Genomic DNA, 21,801 nt, shown 5'->3' on the forward strand with positions numbered 1-21,801 from the left:
CCAAGGGGAAATCATGCTTAACCAATCTGATAGCCTTCTATGATGGAATGACTGGCTGGGTAGATGAGGGGAGAGCAGTGGATGTTGTCTACCTAGACTTCAGCAAGGCTTTTGACACTGTCTCCCATAACATCCTCATAGACAAGCTCAGGAAGTGTGGGTTAGATGAGTGGACAGTGAGGTGGACTGAGAACTGGCTGAATGGCAGAGCTCAGAGGGTTGTGCTCAACGGGGCAGAGTCTAGTTGGAGGCCTGTAGCTAGCGGTGTCCCCCAGGGGTCAGTAGTGGGTGCAGTCTTGTTCAGCTTCTTCCTCAATGAGCTACCTGGATGAAGGGGCAGAGTGCCCCCTCACTCAGCAAGTTTGCTGATGATACCCAAGTGGGAGGAGTGGCTGATAGCCCAGAGGGCTGTGCTGCCATTCAGAGAGACCTGGCCAGGCTGGAGAGGTGGGCAGAGAGGAACCTCCTGAAGTTGAAGAAAGGCAAGTGGCGAGTCCTGCACCTGGGGAGGAATAACCCCATGCACCAGTACAGGTTGGGGGTTGACCTGCTGGAAAGCAGCTCCGCTGAGAAGGACCTGGGAGTGCTGGTGGACACCAAGTTAAGCATGAGGCAGCAATGTGCCCTTGTGGCCAAGAAGGCCAATGGGATCCTGGGGTGCATCAGGAAGAGTGTTGCCAGCAGGTGGAGGGAGGTGATCCTCCCCCTCTACTCAGCCCTGGTGAGGCCACATCTGGAGTACTGCGTCCAGTTCTGGGCTCCCCAGTACAAGAGGGATGTGGCACTACTGGAGCAAGTCCAGCAAAGGGCTACAAAGATGATTAGGGGACTGGAGCATCTCTCTTATGAGGAAAGGCTGAGAGAGCTGGGCCTGTTTAGCCTGGAGAAGAGAAGGCTGAGAGGAGATCTTATCAATGTGTACAAATATCTGAAGGGAGGGTGTCGAGAGGATGGGACCAGACTCTTTTCAGTGGTGCCCAGCGACAGGACGCGAGGCAACGGGCACAAACTGAAACACAGACAATTCCATCTGAACATGAGGAAAAACTTCTTCACTGTGAGGGTGACAGAGCACTGGAACAGGTTGCCCAGAGAGGTTGTGGAGTCTCCTTCTCTGGAGATATTCAAAACCCGCCTGGACGCAATCCTGTACAATGTGCTCTAGGTGAGCCTGCTTGAGCAGGGGGGTTGGACTAGATGATCTCTGGAGCTGCCTTCCAACCTCAACCATTCTGTGATTCTGTGATTAATTAAATCTCTGGAGAGAGATCAATAGGGTGATCACCTCAGATGTAAGGATATGTATTATTACTATATAGATCTTATCCCTCCTTGTTTCTCCCCTTTCATTCTTCTGCCTTTTTAATGCAATCATATCTCCCTGAATTTGCTTTACAGTGTTAAATCCAGCTCTTTTATTTTTTTTCTTATAAAATAATTTGTTTCTTTCCATTTAAAAGATAGAAGTAATTTTCCCCACCTGTTCTGGCTTGAATGCATTTTCCATGAATATGGCTCATCTAATATTGAATACATTATTTCTGATGAGGCCTTGCCAGTGTCTTGTGCAATGCTATGAATACTCTTACATCTTCTGTAGGTTAGAGTCAGATTTTATTAGTGCAGGTAGACTGCTAGCAGGTGAGTGTGGATAGACTACCTTTGGACTTGAGTTGGTAAATTTAAGTACAACACTGTGCCACATGAACCCTTTAGCTCAGGTCTCTGATAGCTTAAGCATTTTTGGCACTGCTTTCTATTTCAGCATGTAAATGCATCCATTTTAGATTTGCTTCATCTTTTGTGTCTGTCAGTTATCTGACACTATATACCCTTGGTAAATCCATATTATATTTAATTCTGTTTTAATTTATGTAATTCCTGTAATTATTCTTATTTTTCAAAATTTTGTTCTATGTCAAAATTGGCCAGCTTTTTTGACCTGACAAGGTACATACCCTTTGTACCTTACAAGGTACAAAACCTTCATATAATTCAGAGTCATGGGACATTAGCCCATTGAGGAACCAAAGAGAAAACATGAGCTGTTATGGTTGCATTCTTTCAGTCTTCTAGGGATGGAAACTGTTTTATCTCCCTACAACGAACACGTTAGGCTTTCAGGGTTTTACTTCTAGTTGGGATAGCACCTTTACAGATTGTAGTATCCAAACTTCCAGATACTGTTCTACATTCAGACTGACCTTGCTTAAGCTAGTCAGTGTGAACATTCTCCATTCAAGATAGTTGTTGAAGAAAATTGTTCAGAATTTTAAAGCTTTCAATTTTACTACTTCTCATTCTATAAATTGCATGTATGTATTTTTCATGTTTTGGCATCAGCAGGCTTGCAGTTACTTATTTTATACCTTGATCTTTTGATTCAATTGTGTTTCTTTGCAGATGTTCACAATTTGAAACACTATTGTAATTAGGTAAGCTCCCTGGTACTAGCAAACTACATTTGCACTGTTTCTCTGAAAAGAAAAATAGAGACTGCTGAAAACTGTAATTGAAATAAACCATGCTTTACTCTTTGCTGTAATTACTGTAATGTAATTCTCAGCAAAGGTGGGAATTTTCTATTAATAGAACTTGTTTAGAATACAAAAGAGAAAATGACAAGGAATCATGCCAACATTTGTTTCCAGAGGGTTCTACGACTACTTTAGAAATGGGTAGTAACAAATAATTACCTAAATGACAGGGTTTGTTTTGGTTTGTTTTCATTTATGTGTTTGCAAGTTTGTCTTTTTGAAGCTATTTAAAAATTTTAGTATTTTTAGTATGGTATGTTTATATTTTATTTCCAAGGGTGCCTCCCAGACTCCTTTTCTGTCCATCCTCACTGCTTAGCTGTATGATTGTTCCCAGATTTACTGCTTGATTAGCATGTATGCCATTAGGATAAATGGTTTACTGTGCTACAATTCTTTAATACCAATGAAAGCAATCTTAGCTGATATCAGCTGAGTTATTGAGCCTCCTCTAGGCAACGGAAACTTCTAAAGAAATTTAACTACTCCCTATAAATATGCCATCCAGTTGTCTAATTTTGTCTTGTGTGAAGTAACATTCCTTCCAGTCTGTACCTATCAGTCAGATAGTACCTCAAGGAATGAAGACATACATACTCCTTGCTACACCTTTAGTTGATTTGACTGCAGATTTTATCCTTGTATGTAAGTATCTAATCACTCTTAATAGTACTGTCCTGGATAAAGGAAGGAGGTTCAAAAGCTGATTGAATAAAACAAACTTTTTCTTTATGTTTAGATGGGATATTTTTCTTTCATATTTCTTTCATCATTTGCCTTTGTGTCACTGGTCGGGATACACAGTTCTGTCTGTCTGCTCTGCTATGTTGGGCCAATACTTTATACAAAACATATATATACTGGTTCTTTTTCTACTTTCCAAACTGAGTCTTGGTTCATCAGAAGAGAGAGGGAAAATTACTTTTAAAAGGTCTGAGCTTCAAATGAAAGTATTGTGGCTGTCAGAGACTAAATGAGAACCATGACAAAATGACATTTCTTCTTTAAGATGAAATTGGTATTTGAGCATTTGCACTTTATTTTGTGCTGTTTTAACTTTTTCCTCTTCTTCTTATATATATATTTTTAATCTGCTCCCCCTCTCCTCCCCGTTCACTATTTCTGTACATAAATAATCTCAGGAATTTTTGTCACATTCAGGGAAGCTTAATTCTGTTCTTAACACTGTTTTTAAAGGTTTTATGTGTACTCATGCTTTTTCTTCCCAGATGTGGTACTTTGGCTTTGTTTGTATTACATTTTGTTCACTACTGGGTTTCTAAGTCTCATTTTCTGAATGAAAATATAATCTAGCAATTGTTTTACAACCCCAAATTATGTTTAACCTCCAAATTTCATTCATGTATTACTCTTGCAGGTCATCGCAAAAGGTAAATCTACAGTGTGATTGCAGCATCTTTTGGGCTTTCATTAATTTCAGTGGGAATTCTCCTGTGAAGCCCTGATGTTCTTGGCCCCATATGAACAATGGGGGTCCTGATTCCTCTAGTTGCAATACCAGCTTGACTCTGACTTGCTGCCTGCTTTGGGGAGTTCTAACAGATTTTTAAAGCCTGGTTTAATCTTTCATGTGTCTTAGGATCTTGACAGTGCTATAATAGCAAGACAGAGTTTGGAGATTGAGATCAGTACCCTCCAGGACAAACTGACTGCTAGCCAGAAAGCTTGGGAAGCCTCAAAGGAAGAACTGCACAACCTGAAGAGATCTTCCAGCGAGCTAGATGGAAGTTTGAAGAACAGCCTAGAAGAGGCCAGGACTGCTCAAAACTCTTTGGTTTCTTTTAAAGAGCAAATTGCTACCCTACTCAGCAGTAGATCTGCAATAGTTAAACCTTCTGAGAAGGCCATTTTGGAGAGGATCCAAGAAATAAACTGCAGAGAGGAGAGTAAAGACATAGTAAGTGAGCAACTACTAGATTTTCTCAAGTTTTTTGTATTTATTCTCTTTAGCTCTTTTCTATCTTATTTATCTGTTTAAGTGTTGGTTCCTTCTGCTTAGATTTTGCAATTAGATAACTGTAATTTGCTTGTCTGATTTGATATTATTAGGCCAAAAGCATATATGTTTTATTACATAGCAAGGGATCAGGAATGAAATAAATAATAAATGCTGTTAATGAGAAAAGACAAGGAATGTTTTTTTTGGTTAAAACATTGAAACTTTTGGTTTCAGTGCCTCTTAGCAGATCTCAGAAGTGGCAGCATGGTCATTCTGATTTCGATGAACATCTTAGCAAGTGTGGATTTTCTGCTACACCAGTGACTTCAAGGACTGGACTATTTCTCAAAATTATGTCTCAAAGACATAACTGATGGGGTGCACAGTTGCCTGGGGCAACTCCTTTCCCTCTAGTCCTCAAAGCCTGCACCTAGAAAAATGTGTTTTTTCACTTCCAGTTAAACATTGTTGAGACCGTAACTGTTCACCATCCAGGAGAAAGGCAGTAGCCAGACAGGCGAGCTTTCTAATGCTTTTGATTGAAGGGTTTGGGCTTGTTTTGCAAAGGAGGGGTATGTACAGGTAGAGAAGAGACAGCTCAGGAGGGAGGGGAGTCAGTATACTAAATTAAGAGAGCAAATTAGGCTTTAGCACAGTCTGAACAACATCTGTATTCAGCCCTGACTGACAGTTGGTGAGAGTACTGAAGTTTCTCTCTTGTTGATATGGGCATATATTCATTTTGTGAGCACAATGTTGTCAGAGAGGACTGTTATTTAATTAAAAAGTGACACACTAAATCAAAGCTGTTTCTACCGAACTGAAAAAAAACCTAGCTCTCCTAAACCTTAGTTTGAGAGTCAGCGTGCCAAATTTCAATGAAAACAGACAAGTTTTGTGAAAATGTTTAACATCTTTACAATTTTGCTATAATGTGTCATGGGATGTTGTTGTCATAATCAAAATGCTTCAGAACTAAAATCTAATGAGAATTTTATGTGCATATGTGTTTGTACTATTTGCTGCTTGGCATACTGTGCACTCAGTTGAGATGCTGCTTAGTTTGAGAGATGCTGAGAAAGGGAAATTTAAGTAGACTGGCAGTTATTGGGCAAAAGGTTTTGCTGCTGGGAAATGATTTTAGGTGACCTACATCTTTTGTAAGGCTCAGCTGTGGTCAGGTTTGTTTGTTTACTACACTGAACAGTTAGTTTCTTTGTTGATATACTGCAGTATGTGCATATTTACATACTACTTGTTTCAGTTCTTATTGTTTCTGATTTTATTCCTTAATATTATTTAACATGGTAGGTTGCACACTTGATCATTTTGCAGACTGCTGGTGTTGGAGAGATTCAAGCTCAGTCTTTATTTCATTGCAAATACAAGCTTTTTCCAATTTCTTGAGAGGAATGTGTCTAGTTCTCCAAGTAACAGCATTGCTTCGAAAAGTCATGTTCTGTTACATGGAACTACTATTAACTATATAAATAATTAGCTATTCTTCCTGGATATGCACAGTAATAATCAGTTTTCATTTTTTTCTAAACAATCATAATTATATTTTAGAGGTAAAGAAACCAAAGTTCCAGAAAACAGGTAGTTTGTCCATAATGGTCTTAGAACTTATTTGGTTGCTGTGCTCTAACCTCTCACTCCCCCAGAAAGACCTGTTGACCCTTGCAACGGGAAATATCTACATTTTTGGCCTGAAAATGAAGACGTCTATTTTTCAGTATTTTTGCTATTAAAATTAAATATATGTGCTGAAAGAAAGCCTTTATTACTAAGACAGCAGGTGTCAGCTTTAACCTGCTGCTGCCTAAATCTGTGCTGTGGAACTAAGATGCTAGTTTTGTGGTTGCCTGTTTTGTTGGTTTATTTTTAAATAGCAGAGGGGCCATGTCAGATATGTCTAGCATGCCATTGCTGACTCTGCCAGCAAATATAGCAATTGCTTGCTAATACATAAAGCAATATTCCCCAGAATGCTAGTCCATTCTCAAACAGTTGTGGCTCAGGAAGTTCCTGAATAAAAAATATTATTTTTAAGTGTAATATTGCTTGGTGAATATAGTCCTTGCAGTTGAATGCTGAAATTTTGTGGATGATTGTATTTACCAAATATATTAAGTGATGTTTAGTGTTTTATTGCTATGACTCAAAGGTCTGGAAAAATTTGTCTGCGTTGCCCTCAAGTGAACTATGTTACTAAAGCATTGCTGGCATCTATTCTCAGAACGGTTTCTATATTAAGATTAAAGGCTTTGAAATAACTAAGCTAAAATGCCAATATCGTGCACTTATGAGTCCATTTCTAATAGAACATAAAATATGTCATCCAAAAAGTTGTTTTGCAGTGAACTGTTTTTCTTTCTGGAAATCAGAATTAAAAGCATTTTTTAAGACTCCAGTTGTAAGGAATATATGTGTTGGTCCTACCTTCTTGATCAGAGGCCCATTGCATCTTTTGGTGAATTTCTTTGCAGGACTTGGATATAATATTCTGTTTTAGGATATGTATGCTTTACCATCGATCAATCGTGAAAATGATTAATTGTCTTCAGATACTTCTTAGAGAAAGGATTCCTCATAAACTTTTCAGTAAACTGTCAAGTCTGATGTAAAAGACCTTCAAATGAGAGTCATAAATTTCTTGGCAGGGTAAATCGGCCTGTGCTGTTGCTGGTGCTCAGGCTAGCTTGTTTCAGAGAAGCCACTTTGTGGTGTGGCTGAAATCTAGAAGTAATGCTAAGACAGCTAGGTACGAATCCAACAGCCAAGTGCCTTTCTGTTGGAGACTGAAAATCTGCTAATGAATCACCAGTACGGGGAAGGAGGGTTACAGTCAAGGCTGTCCTTTCCCTGAGTATACGTTGCTTCATTTCACTCATGGTGTTGCTGCAAGCAACTTGCCTTGCAAACTGAATTAGCATGTGCAGGAAAAGACAACACAAGCATTTGGGAGGAAGAGAACTTTCCCTTCCCTGACTGGCCCTTTGATGCCTTCTCTAAACAGTTTTTGTTTTTTGTTTTTTCTTTTTTGTCTTCTCTGCTGTTACTCTGGGAATTTAGTTTATAGTATCATCCTGATAGAGCTCAAGAACTCAACTGCCACCGGCAAAATGTTCACCTTTACATTCAAGTCCTGTTAGTTGTATTTGGCTTATGTCTGCACATGCATCTGTCAAACAGAGCTGTGAAAAGTTTAAATTTTAAAGTGCACGTGAGAAATGCATTCATCACAACTGTTTGTTCTGGCTTTAAGTCAGATTTTCTGTGTAATCTCAAATGCTCTTGAAGATTAGGTGCCCTAATTGTGGTGCTTTTAGTGTCTGAAGGGCATCTGAGTTATTCATGGCCTGCATATTAGCCATTAACACTACCAAAAATTGTAACTTTATTCAAAAAAAATCAGCATTTACAATGACAGTGTCTGGTGATAAATATTCTATTGCAGGGTTAAGATACTGATTTGAATTACTGTCCTAAAGATCTTTTCAAGCAGTTATAATATGATGCGTGTCATCTGAATATGATTGGACAGCTCTTGGGTGTTTTTGTCATTTGTTATTTAAAACATGTCAGAAGGGTACGCGGGGACCTGGAGTCCAAGGCAAGCAAATGCTAACAGTTCATACAAAGCCCAGCCACAGTACAAGGTCTGCAGGTTCAGTCCTTTCTGTTTGACAAGTGTAAGCAGATTTGTCACAGCAAATTAAATTATAGCTGAAACTGCTCTTTCTCCTGACTACCTGCCCATCTGACCTGAGACAGGAACAGCTGATCCGATCTTAAATTGTCTTAATTGTATCAGTTTTCAGCCATGTATATTGATATAACAGACTCCTAAATGCTGAAACTGATTAGGCTCCCACTGAAATCTCCTATTCTTCTTTTTGACAAAATTCTTAGTGATTTTAATTGCAATGCCATTAACACTTATTTAATTTTAGGATCTATCTGCTTTTCCTTTGCTGCCACAAAAGAGCTCTGTGCTGTAGAATCAGGATTGTTTTGTTGTGTCTGTGCATATGTTTGTGTGCATGTTGCAACTTGCAATCCATCTGCATAACATTTTGAGGAAGATAGGTGATGCTGCATGTTTGTTTTTTTATATTTTTCCAAACAAAATAACAAGTGGAAAATAATTTGACAAAGTTAAACATTAATAAATGCAGAGTAATATAGATGTTGACTTAGTGCTTACCAGTGACCAAAAAAAGCAACTAGAATATGAAAAATTGTTAGAAAAAGAGTGGAGGAGAAAATGAAAACCATAAGTATGCCACTGTATAAATCCATGATGCTGCTACATTCTGAATACTACACATACTTGTGATAATCTCATCCGCCCCCTGCCAAAAACCTTTAAAAAGGACAAGAAAGGGCCCTGAGAGTATCTAGAGGCTTCCGTGCAAGAAAAGACTCAATAGGGCAAGAAATTTTCAGCTTGGAACAGTGAGTGGGACACAGTAAAGCAAAATACAGTTACAAGTTATAGGGACAATGACAAGAGCAGTGGCAGCTCTAATGCTTTTCAGCTGGTGGAGATCTCAAAAAAATTTTGTACTACGTGCACACGTGTGTGCATATAAAACAGGGGAAGTTTAAGATAACGTCTTACAAAACAAGAACAGTACAACTTATTGATGCTTCTGTAAAAGCTCCCTCTAGAAGTGAGTATTTGGAATTTCTTGCAAGACAAGAAATAAGCAGCATCCAAGCAAATTTTCAAGTAACCACTTTAAAACAAGCAACAGGAAGTCCCTTTCTTTACACATTGCTTGACTGAACTGCACAAGTCATTGGCACTGGAAGTTAGAGGAGTTCAGAACTGCAGGACCAAAAGTACAGCCTTAAGAAGCAGTTGGATAAAGGCACAGATAATAAGGGTGCAACTCTCAGGAAATCCCTAAATTGTTGATTGTTCGTAAGCTGAGGAGGAAAACCACTCCTGGATGCTCTTGAAGACAAACTAACAGCTTGATGACTTTGTGATCACACCTTCTATGATAGTTTTTGTGTTTATGGTGTTTTGAAGCATGTAAAAACCCCATGCAGCTGGACTAACTGTAGATCCACTCTGCAGTCTGATAAAAGGATTCTGTGTTCTCTGGCAACACCACATCTTTGTGGGACCAAGTTACTGAAATCTGTGTTTTGTACTGAGTGATATATATGATGCAGAAAAGCATAAGATGTGTGTGGGGGGGAGTTCTTACGGTTTTATTATTGTTTAGTATTTTACACCACGGTACAAGCAACAGTAATTTCTCAGTGTTTTTCAGGCAGTTTTGGTACAAACCAGTGTTTGTATTTAATTGTGAGCGAAGTTGGAAGCCTTAATGTGTCATTAAAATTAATGGGAATTTTGCATGCTTATTGTTCATTTTATTAACATGAGGCAAACAGATGTTTAAAATGAAGAGACTGTTTGGAGATGAGTATCTGAAAACTGAGTTACAAATGCACAACAATGAATTATCTAACCAGATAATTGTATGACAGTAAGAACAGGAGAGAAGGAAAGAGGGAAGTAAGCAATTTTTTGAATAAAGCTAGTAATTCAGTATTTGGCAGTGGTATAATCAGATGTTGTCAAGCATTAATTTATAAATACTTTACTATTTAAAATCCATTACATTGCCAACCAGTTGCAAAGTTAACAGTGTGGAGCTATAACTGTTTTCAGAATCATCATATAGTTTCTTGTCAGATTTTTATCCTTTTAGCCTTACACGCGCACACGCACACACACACGCGCACACGCACACACACACACACACGCACACACACACACGCACAGCGTTTAGCAAAATATTTTGATTAAGTGCCCTTTAAAAACATGTTAACAGTTGAGAAGGACTCCTCTGAGACTTAGTTATTCTTATCTAAGTTCTCATCTACATATTGTGTGTATTTTCTAAAATGCTCTTATCTAGTTTTTCCACTCAACTTCGTGATAGACTGGAGATCGTATGGCCCTTTTTTAAAGGAAGCTAGTTGACTGCCAGGTATTACTGGCTAGCTAGTGTCTTTGGAATGTTTGTGTCTAAATTAGTTTATATTGAAATAGTTGTTTAAAGATACTTGCTCCTTTTAGTTGATTGACTCATCTTAGATATAGTTTGTTGTTCATTTTTTTTGGGTGTCTCACATGTAGCCACTCCTGCCACTTTCTTACAGATTTTTCTCTTTTTGCCTTTTCAAATTTATGTATTTTAAAGAGAGATTTTTTTTTTACCTTCTTTTCAACAATTTGACAGTGAATCTTTCATATCTTTCTAACACTTCCGCACCCACCTAACCCTGTCTCTTGGTTTGTTTGCTTCCTAGATGGTATCTCAGTTTGAAACTCGAATAGCTAAATTGACTGAAGCTTTGGAAAATCAGACCGCATTGTACCAGGAAGCTCTGGAGAGGAGCAAGAAAGCTGAGAAACTATCTGAGACTTTCCAGGATGAGCTGAAACATTTGGAAGAGGAATTGCTGTCTGGAGATATGATGCAAGATGGTTTGAAGCTTGAGAAACAAAAAGTAGTTGCATAGGTTATTTACTTTTGTATAAAAGTTAGTAAACCTGGAGAGATAGTAAATTGTATTGCATTGATCAGCTTGAATATTACAGTATTGCAAGTAATGGGAATTAGCAAAGTAAAGCATGTGTGGCATAGTAATATCTTTTCTTTGACTAACAATTTTAACTGGAAAAAGTAGATAAGGTTCTGATTTCAAAGTCCATTTAATGTGAAAAAAGAGATATAAGAGTATCTGTATCAGAAGACCTTCAAGAATTCTCTGATCTCAAAGCTACTCCACCTTTCTCTAGCATATTATTTGGTCCACAGCATCTCAAGGTCCTGCAGTCCTTGATTCTTTTATAGCCTTAGACCATTGTGGCTACCAAAATTGTTCTATTAATAGTGTGAATGAACATGCTCTTGTTTTGGAACATATCCACATTTTAAGACTTTGGAAAATGACATAATTCCTGGAGTACTAAACCAGCCATTCAACACCTTTAAGGGCAAAGTAGATGGTGGGTGGTAGCATGTTACGAAGTCAAGATCAGTGCTTCAGTGAGCAATTGTTGAGTTTGCAAAGAACTAACAATTTGATGCAGTTTTATATTAGTCTACAATACAACAACTTTTATGAATAAAGCATCAACCACCCTGGGAGCAAACAGGAAATGGAATTTCTTCACTGCTTCCTCTGTGAGGAACATGTGGCCTTAGTTTCTTATTTTTTCTTTAGATGTTGTTGCAATAAAGAAATCTTTGCTGTTCTTTTCTGTTAATGAACAGCATCAGTGCTTGCTTCTGGTGCTGTTGTTTTTGACTTTTTGAACTGGAAGCAGTGTGAAACAAAAAAAAGATTCTTTCCGCTTTTATCATTGTGGGCTTAAGCAACAGTTATGGAACTGACCAGGAGGTTTTTATTTTTTTATTTGTGATTTTCTTCTGTTGTTCCTTTGAAAAGATTATGAGCAGCAACAGAAATGTCAGTTGCCTTCAGTTTTAGTTTATGCTCTCTTGAGATATAAGAAAAAATAGACGAAACTAATCTAAAATTCACAATGTATAGAGAAATTCTCCAGCAGCCCACAGATTCCTTGGTGTAAATCACAGGACTGAAATATTTCTATAAAATGGTATAGTTTGTTCCACAGAGACAGAAAGGAGGAGAAAAAGAAGAGATTTGCATTGTATATAGCAAGGTGATGCTATACTCTTGCTCCAAGTTCAGGAAGAAATGAGAGGCAGGTTTGCTTGAATGTACCTGGGGAAAGGTGGGGTGAAAAAAAAAAGGGGGGGGGGACCTAACACAGTAAGAAAACACTATGTTCTCCAACACACAAGGAGTAGGATTTGGTGACAATGATTTAATTACCAGAATACACATCAAAACAAGTATAGTTCCAATTCTTGGAATATGTTTCAAGAAGTTAGAGGAAGCTTTTTAGAGGAAGTGGGGTTTTTTGTTTGTTTTTTTTTGATGCAGTTCTGGAAAAAAGCATATAAGAAATGGAATTAATTGACAATATAAAGGTAGAATTAAGTGAAAATGCTTCTAGCAAAGGAGTGAAAACAATGTGAAATAGAAAATGATCTTCAAAAAGGCAGCCTTCAGCAAAGTTAGAAAACAGAGAGCAATCTCTTGACTGAGAAGAAAGGGATAGGTGAATAGGCAGTTACTGAATAAAAATGTGTTAGAGCACAGCAACAACCAGTTCCAGTGTAAAGGAAAAACAGGAAGGGTAATAAAATTCCCAGTGTGTTTGCATCAGGAGCTCATTAAATGATCAGAAAATCAGACAGAAATTGTATAAACGTGGAAATACATGGCTAAAGAGGAGTATAAAGGAATAGCATGTGTGTACGGATAAAAATCATATCAGGATGCAAAATGAATGAAAGCTAAACAGGGACAATAGAAAAAGATTAAATATACCAGAAGTAAGAGAAAATGAAGTAAAATATGGTTCTTAGTGAAAAGAAGAACTTTGGTTTTCACAAGAGGTGCTAATTGTGACCAGGGAAATAATGTAATTTTTAAAGGGCTAACAAAAAAGGACAAATAAGGGGGGGGGGGAAGGAAAAAAAAGATTAAATAATATTTGATATGCTGTATGTATACACATCAGTACAGCAGATGAAATTCATGTTAGAGCAATTAAAATAATCTTTGGAGCAATTTTTAAATTAATAGCCATTACGTCTAGAACTTGCTTTTCCAAAGTAGGGCAAAATAATGACCATATTAACATTCCTGTATCTCTTCATACCATATCAGATCTCCTCTGGCATCCCTGGTATCATTTTTACCTATGTTAATCAGCCAGAGCTCCCAGCAGTGGGCAGGCATTTCCAGTTAAGTGAGAAGACTGTGTGGCTGTCCTTTCTTCCTCCTCCCTGCCAGTGCCTGGTCACGTAGAACAGCAGAGCCACAGAAGGGAACTGTAGTCAGAAGCAGACACACACACCTAGTGGCTTTCTTGCTGTAGAGGAGCAAGAGACAAGCTGGTCTTGCGAAGAAGATAAATACAGTAGGTCCAGGGACTTATGAACAAAATAAATGTTGATTGAAAAAGGACAATTGGAGAATTTGCAATTTTATCAGGAGTGTGTATTATAAATATATCCTTTCAGTGCCTTATTTCTTGTGGATAATGATTGTTGGCTCTATTAGTTGGTTGCCAGGGTAGGGGCAATTGCTTTAAATTATACTGAGAGACTTTTAATGAAGTTTTATTATCCTTTTCTCATTTTTTCACATCTTAGTATCTGAAATTTCTGGAACAACTTAATAAGAAGATGAAGCTGGACCGTGTGGCAGCGGAGGTTGGATTTGATATGAATGTGGATGCAATTCTAGCTCGGGTAGAGCAATTAGTGAAACTGGAAGGTGATGCAGTGATTGAAAATAAGACTATGGCATATAGCCTAAGAAGGAAGGTAGGCAAAAAAGATGTATTTTTACTGTTTGTTTCAAAGATAACATTGTTATGGTTGTATTTCAATGATAGCTTGCTAGAGGCAGAAGCCTGAGGCTTCACTACATAAAGAGAAGATAGTAAACACTTTTGCAAACTGTGCAATCAAACTGCATGTTAAAATAATTAAAACTGCTAGTTAGTTAATACATGATACTGCTCTTCACAACTTCTTCAAAAACATATAGTTATAGTATGCATATTTATGTATGTCTATTTTTCAATACACATTTATAATATATATTTTTAAACAATTACTGACAATATTTAAATCTAGAAGGATCTACCGGGAAGGAAGGCATCTTGCATCAACTTCTCTAGAAACTAGTATAATATAGGTTGCACTTCACTAAGGATTTCCAACAAGAATTGTGCCCCTTTAGGAATCTTGATAATCTGTGCAGGTTGTGTTTAAAATCACACTGTAGATTTTCTGAAAGTAACCACCTCTCTAGCAGGGAGGATGTGTGTGAATAGTCTTCAGATGTTCCAGAGTAAAGCCTGGTAGTTCACCTCAGGTAAGCAGAAAACAGGTATTTCCCTGAGCACCAAAATTATAAAACTAAGCTGCTGGACTTTGTTTTGCAAGAGTATATGAATGCTTTCTTATTTCTGTATGTTGACTCTGCTTCTTACACACTAGCCTTAATATACTGCTTAGAGATGGAATATCTTTAACTATGACCACTTAAACCACTGTCTGTTTAATGAATGTGTCTTTAACCTCTTGCATTTGAAAAGTGTCTTATATCTGAGACAATCTCAGATGTTATGTTATGCACAAGTATTTATATTCTAATAGGATGGGAATCTACATGTAAATCCACTCTAAAAGTTGGTGCACAGGCTTAAGGACAGAGAAGTGCAATGAATTAGTAATAATATAAGAGGTATCAAGTTAGTGTGTGTATACGCACTATATGTATATATAGTTTGTATATGTATACACATATGCATATGTGTATACTGCTTTACAGAGTTTTCAAAAGAGGATTGGGAGTTCAGGTTAAACATGGAACAAGGGAAATAAATTTATGTAACAATCTGTGTAGAACCATTGTCTTTTGCAAATACTGGTTTAAATATCCTTGTGGTTTTAAAACTAGTTGAAGACTCAGAAAGAAAAACTTGAGAGCAGAGAGTTGCACATGAACCTTCTGCGGCAAAAAATATCCCAGCTGGAAGAAGAAAAGCAAGTAAGGACAGTCTTAGCTGTGGAGCGGGATGAGGCCAATCTCACTGTCAGAAAGTTGCATAAAGTGATAGAGAGGTTACAGCAGCAGCTTGATCTGGCAAGGGAAACTAATACCAATCTCAAAGCCAAGCTGTCTGAAACCAATGAACTTAAGGTGAGTTAAAAGGTTACATTTGTGCTTCCACCCATTTTTCTGTTTCATTTGAATACAGCTGGAGTTCATTTATAAGTGTTCATGGAGAACTGCTCAAATGCATCTAGGTTGGGAAAACAAATATATTATTACAATGTTTTGGATATTTTGCAGTCCATCTTGGTACACTAAATAGCATCTGTAAAGCACAAGGTAAATCTTCAAATTTACAAGAAAGATGGGATCCCTTCCTCTCCTCTCAGTATGGCTGTAATCTTTTATTTTTGCATACATAGCTCACAGAAAATCTATTCTGATTACCAGTAGGGAGAAAAGTTTTTTTTTTTCACATAAAACAGGCAAGATGCTAAATTTTCATTGTTTTTGTGTTTTATTACCTTGTGGCAGTAATAAACTATTCGCTTTGACTCAGGTGGAAACAAGTAGTTTGCAATCACTGATAGCTTGCAACTACTGGAACTAGGGATGGTTGATTTTATGTGACTTTGTGTCTTATGGCTGATTGACTGAAGTAGGTAAGTAGGTGCAAATTTCAACGGAAGGATTTTCTCTGGCAAAACATTTGGCAGCTCTCATGTTGATTTTCCAGTGGCTAGCAAAGAATGAACTCACACTGTGGGCTTTTGTATGTTCTGTTGTCTCTTTTCATGAAAGCCCGTAGAAAATTAACTGTCTTTGAAACAATAGTCTTTCTGTTAATTCAGTTGAAATTGGCCAATATGCTTTAACAACTTTTCAGTTCACACATATGTGTGATTTCCTCAAGAATCCATAAGAAACCACATTAAAATGTGTGTTCTTAGCCATTTTTGTTATTTGTTCTTAGATGAAAATGTGTGAAGGATTTAACATTTATTATTGTAGATCAAAACTTTGGAGCAGAACAGAACAATAGAAGAACTTAATAAGTCTCAAGGCAAATTGCAAAGAATGAAAGAAAAGGCTGAGAAACAACTTACCTCTGTCAAATCAGAACTTCATTTAAAGAAGCATGAAGCTAATGAAGATAAAGAAAAGGCCAAAAATATGTTAGAAGCAGTTAGCAGTGAAATGAAGATGCTTAAAACAACCCTTGCAGAAGTAGCAAAAAGAGAGAGACAGGTAGGTGTATACTTGCTGGACAAGTGCTAGGTGTCATTCAGAACATAAGAGTGTGGTATAGGTAGAGCAGCTATCCAGCTGAGCTGAAAACTTGTGTGAACATTCATAAATGAGGAAAAACTAGCTCAAACTAAAGCAGCAATTTGAGCTAAAGTGGCAATTATGACTCTGAGAGGTAAAGCACTTCAAGTTATACATGTAAGAGAATGAAAGATAAATCTATGCCTTGTTTTGTTTGTGCACTGCAACATATTCAATTTACATCCCATTTTGGAGAAGATGCATAAAAATTCTTTAGAATCTTAGTTGTTTTTTTTTTTAAGGTATAGTTTTTCATATATCTTAGATACAATACTTACTTACATATTACCATGCATAGGCCGTAAATTCAAAGAACACAAATGTGTTTCTGGGTTAATAAAAAAAACCCATTAACTTACAATTCACCAGAGTCCACAATCATCTACGTCACAGGAACCTTTTGAGCACTTGCAGGTGGATCTATACTGCTGAACTGGGAGAAAAGCTGTTTGTAAAACCTAAGTCTTGTGCTCCTGCAGTGCGAATTAGCAGTAATGTCATTTTGCTAATATGAGAAATTTCGGAGGTATTCATAGCATACTGTCCTGGATCTTAATGGTTTACTTAACTAAAATTTTGCCTTAAGATAACCCTGGTGTTGTTAAATCAGAGAATTCATTCTAAAATCTCTCTTTCACTAATAAATGCATGAGTTTTTTCCTGGATTCTCTTGAACTATTACCTGAGGAGTATCCTCCTCCTCAACTAAATGTAATTCTTCACCTGCTTTGGAATCGCTTGTTCTTCTCTCTGGGAAGCTAAACAGGACCAATATTCTCTGTCTCTCTGTAAGTGGTAGTGTATGCAGATGTTATGTATTTCTCTGTGCGTGGATCTATATAATTAATCTGAATATAACTTCAGTAACATACCTTTGTGTGTGTGTGTGTATGCTGAGAAAACTATCAGAAACTGAAACTGCCATTATCTAATGGAATTGTTGATGTGGATAGGCTGACAGCTTGTACAAGCATTTGCACATTTTTTCCGTTATTATAAGGATTTTCTTCAGTCCTAGTTTTCCTTTTTTTCTGATACAATAAGACACCCTTCTACTTTCCTGTAGGTACAAGGTGCAAATAAAATGTAGCATCCTTTTCCCCCTCCTCTCCCTAATCTTGGGTTAATGTCCTCAATTGCATTCATCTTTTCTTCTTCTTCTCCTCTTTTACTTTAGATACTTTTACTCCCTGGAGATGAGATGCAAAGAAAATCTAGCATGAGTATTTACCTCTGAAGCAAATATTTCATTTTAAGTCTTTATTGATGTTCGTCTCTTATTATTCCTCTCCTTTATTTCAAATTGTGACTAGCTTTGAAATATTCACTGCTGTTGAAGAAGGCCTTAAATAGAGTGTTATGTGGTACTTCTATTAGCTTGTAGTGTTTCAACAAAACTGTTGTGTTCTTAATACCTATGTTGCATTGTTTTTAAAGCTGAAATACGTTTTTCATCTAATCTTTTTTCTAGGTCCTTAAATGTTTTAGTACAAAATTTTAAAAGATGTTCGTGATGTGCATACAGTACTGTGCTTAGGAATATAAACATGCATTTTACTTCATGTGAGGCATACTACAGAAGTCTAAAAATAGTCCCATGTATATCTTTTGTTGCTTTTGTTTGGATTTTTTAGAACTCAGATTGATATCCTTGGCTTGGCATTTTTGCATCCAAGAGCGATGGTGTTCTTTGTCAGTTTATGTAGAGAGAGTATTTCTCTTTGTAGTCAACACTTTTGCTGCCTTTTGTTTGAACTACAGCTTTGTATGTACTGTACTTTATCTGCCACAATATAACCATCAGAAAAGTTGGATTTTTTTTTAAGTGTTATTCCCTTAAAGTGGAAAAACAATCCTCAATTTAAAATACATATAAGTGGATGGCTTGAAGGATTTCTTTAAGGGCTGTGTGTGTCTTCCTGTTTAGGTTACTTGCTGATGAATGTTATTGAATATACTTAAATTATACATTCATATATTGGAAATATTTATTGTCCAATCAATATAGCTATGACCTGATTTTTCTGTGAGAAGTAGAGTGAGATGATTCCATGTATCTTTTAATTTGTATCTCTTACCTCTGGCAAAATGCTGCCAACTCATTAATCAGTGTCCATTCATCACATAAAAATATGATTGTTGTTCAGCTGGGTATACTCACCATTGCCCTGATTAAGTTGAACAGCTTAGAATAGCAAAGATAAGGCATCAGTTGGGTTAGTTGTATAGACAAACATCTTATGGGAGTATAATTAATCCAAAGACTGGATCTTTAAAAGGGGAGTGCCTTTTTTTTTTTTTTTTTTACATAAAATATGCATGTAAACAAATTCCAGCTCTGCTGCCCATTTGATCCATCTGTGATTCAGATGTTTAAGAAACCTTTAGCTTCCACTACGTTGTACTTTTCTAGCGTACTGCCAGTGCATCACATCAGTCACCTACAGGCTTGGTACTGGCACTGAAGAGAATATATGGGAACTTGGGTTTTTTGGTGTTACATTGTGTTACAGCATTTCACCCAAGGCGTTGTACTGCCTTAATAAGTCAAATAGCTGGGAATGAATTCTCAGAGTCCTTCAGTGCCATGTACTGTTTTGGTTTCCATATTTCTTTTTCTGAACTGGTGTTAGCTCCTTAGATTTCATACTGGAGCAAAGCGAACTGTCTCTGGCAAAATCTTGGCATTGAGACCTTACTTGATATCTTGCTTCAGGATCTGGCCTTCATGTTATAGGGGTTTTTGCTACTTGCTTCAAATATGATATAATTGCCTTGGAATTCTGCACAGTAATCTTGGGGATGGCCATGTATTTTAGGGGCACTTTTATTTCTGTCTGTACTCCTTCTTACCCATAACTGTCAAAGTTGAGTGCAGTGAGTGCTACCACACCAGAACATGAGTCTGGCTTCCTGATGGTTTGTGAAGTTTCTGTTACTGTGGGGTCTCTGTCAGGCTTGGGATACGAGACCTTGAAGTACAAATAGGTAGCAACACAAGCCAATTTTGTTTAATAGGAACTTTTTTCTCTTATAATTATGTGTTGGTGATAAGGAGCATTAGGGCATTGTTTTTTTGGGCAGTGTAATGCATTACCTGTTTAAGAGGCATTTAAGTTTAACTGTTAGGACCTATATCTTGAGCTGAGGAGAGCAGCTCAGGGTTCATGTTCATCTCGTCTCAAGTTTTTAATCTAGTTGCTGGCAGGGTCACTAGTGATGACAGTTATTTGTGGATGTCTGCCTGTTTGGAACTGCAAAGAGAAAAATGGTTTCTTTAAGCACTTTGCCAAATAACCTTCATATGATATATTTTCAGCAGCTCCTCATAGAAGCAAAACGAGTGTTTCTGAGATTGTTGTCTGAATCTTGGCTGCATCCTGATTCCAAGTCAAAGAGAGATCCAGGGATGTGCCACCCCCACCACCTTTCTTCTGACTTCTTCCTCCTGCCTTGGCTTCCCTGAGCAAGTGCAGGTTCAAGGGGAGCTGTGGCAGGCAGGGGTCAGGAGCTTGAGGTCAGGACAAGCACCTTAGCACATGCTGTGGCATGTGCCTGCCGGTGTTTCCAATATAGTTTGCAGTCATCCAAGTCAAGTACAACTCCTCTTCCCATCCTCTCCTCAGCTTTCACTGTTGAATCAGGTGGAGAGGTATGCTTGTGATGAATACTGAGGAACATTTCAAATTGTGAGGAAAAATTCCAAAATCCTTAGCATCCCAGCTTTTAACTTGTTTTGTTGTTTTAAGTATGCCCCAAAAGGCTCTGTTTCCATACTCCTCAGTATTGAGCAATGGCAGAAATTCTTATATTTTGCACTGCTAATACAAATGCTTGCATCTGTATGTATGTATACATGCATGTGTTTTTACAGGCATTTTCTTCACTTAATATTTAATTTATTAATAACTCTTTCCTGTTTGCTCTTGCAGCTGGCAGACTTCCGAGACGTGGTCTCACAGATGCTAGGCCTCGATATTACCAGCCTAGCTCTTCCTGACTATGAAATCATTACACATCTTGAAGGGCTGATTCACTCTCATCAGCACCATTTTTTCCCCTGTGTCTGCCTCAAAGATGTGGCGAGGACGCAAGATGAACGCTTACAAGGAAACATAGAGCTTCTCCACTGAAATACACATTTTGCAAGGAAACAGGACCAAGCAAAGTTTTCTTTTGTTTTTTCCATATTTGCTGCACATGCATAGAAAACATTTATTTCTGTTCCCTGCTCTACGGATACTTACTTGAGCTGATTTTTAGTGTTTCTGTAGGGACTCTGAGTTGAATCGATAGTGTAAAGCCAATAGCCTAGAGATAGCAAGCAGAAGAAAATGCCAGGCAGCTTAATATTTCAGCTACAAAAATGATAGGCAATATCTGAACAGTATATAGCACTCCAGTTTTAATGCAGAGGCATGGAAGGCATGGGCCACCCAAGATCACTTCACAGTTTTGGGAAGTATTCTCTAAGAAATGTCAGCTTTGGTGAATTCCATATGCTTTACCCTGGGTGACAGTGAAGAAATAAAGTGGGGATGGTCTCTTTCTTTTCCTCTTACAAAAGGGGTGTCTCAGTGCATTTTTATGCATAAGGGCTTCAATTTCAAGCCAGTTGTTTGGAAATTAGATGGAAGACTACCAAAGTTTTGGAACAAGTAATTCTTTCTTCACTTATTTTCTTTAGTCTACTGCTGTGCCAAAACAAAAAATTATACTTTTTCAGCAAAGGCTCTTTCACAGTTATATGCCTGGGATAGATATATTTGGTAGAATTGCATGTTGCCCTTGGTTATGATGCCTTGGAAGCTTTTCTTTTAGTTGCTGTGTTCCTTGGGCAATTACTCCCTAGGCAAAATAAATTGCGGTTCTTCTGAATTAATAAAAAGTTGTATAAAAACCTTCCTCCACTACTGAAAATAGTTGAATAACAGAATTCTTTACTTTCAGAAAACCTAAAGCAATGATGATGATGTCCAGAAATACCTTTTAATCACAAAAGCTGAGTGTCTATCACCCTTTCTGTGTCATGTTAAACATGATTTTTTTTTAAATTGGAACAATAAATCTGTTTTAATAGCTCACTCTAACAAGATTCTGTGTTGTCTCTTCCCATTATACATTTCATGTGGATTTATAGAAGATAAAGAAGACTTACCTATGTCTTTAGGAGCTTTGTGGACTTTCAAGAGCATCTCACCAAGTGGTACTCCACTCATTAAAACTGAGCAATCTATTTTAAGAAAAAATCAGACTTTTTCAAGAAAGTATGGT

General features: G+C 37.4%; 1 protein-coding gene across 1 annotated transcript in view; it reads left to right on the forward strand.

The window, feature by feature from the left end:
- The window catches only part of LOC106496903 (coiled-coil domain-containing protein 170), a 68,789-nt gene extending 47,207 nt beyond the window's left edge, over positions 1 to 21,582 (forward strand). Inside the window, exons 10-15 of the mRNA XM_067293578.1 lie at positions 4,138 to 4,455; positions 10,837 to 11,037; positions 13,785 to 13,958; positions 15,103 to 15,345; positions 16,210 to 16,446; positions 20,460 to 21,582. Coding sequence (XP_067149679.1) covers positions 4,138 to 4,455; positions 10,837 to 11,037; positions 13,785 to 13,958; positions 15,103 to 15,345; positions 16,210 to 16,446; positions 20,460 to 20,660 — 1,374 coding nt within the window. The 3' untranslated portion in view covers positions 20,661 to 21,582. The remainder of the gene's footprint in view (positions 1 to 4,137; positions 4,456 to 10,836; positions 11,038 to 13,784; positions 13,959 to 15,102; positions 15,346 to 16,209; positions 16,447 to 20,459) is intronic.
- Positions 21,583 to 21,801: the final 219 nt, after the last annotated feature.

The sequence above is a fragment of the Apteryx mantelli genome, chromosome 3 (genome assembly GCF_036417845.1).
Source record: "Apteryx mantelli isolate bAptMan1 chromosome 3, bAptMan1.hap1, whole genome shotgun sequence".
Classification (NCBI taxonomy): domain Eukaryota; kingdom Metazoa; phylum Chordata; class Aves; order Apterygiformes; family Apterygidae; genus Apteryx; species Apteryx mantelli.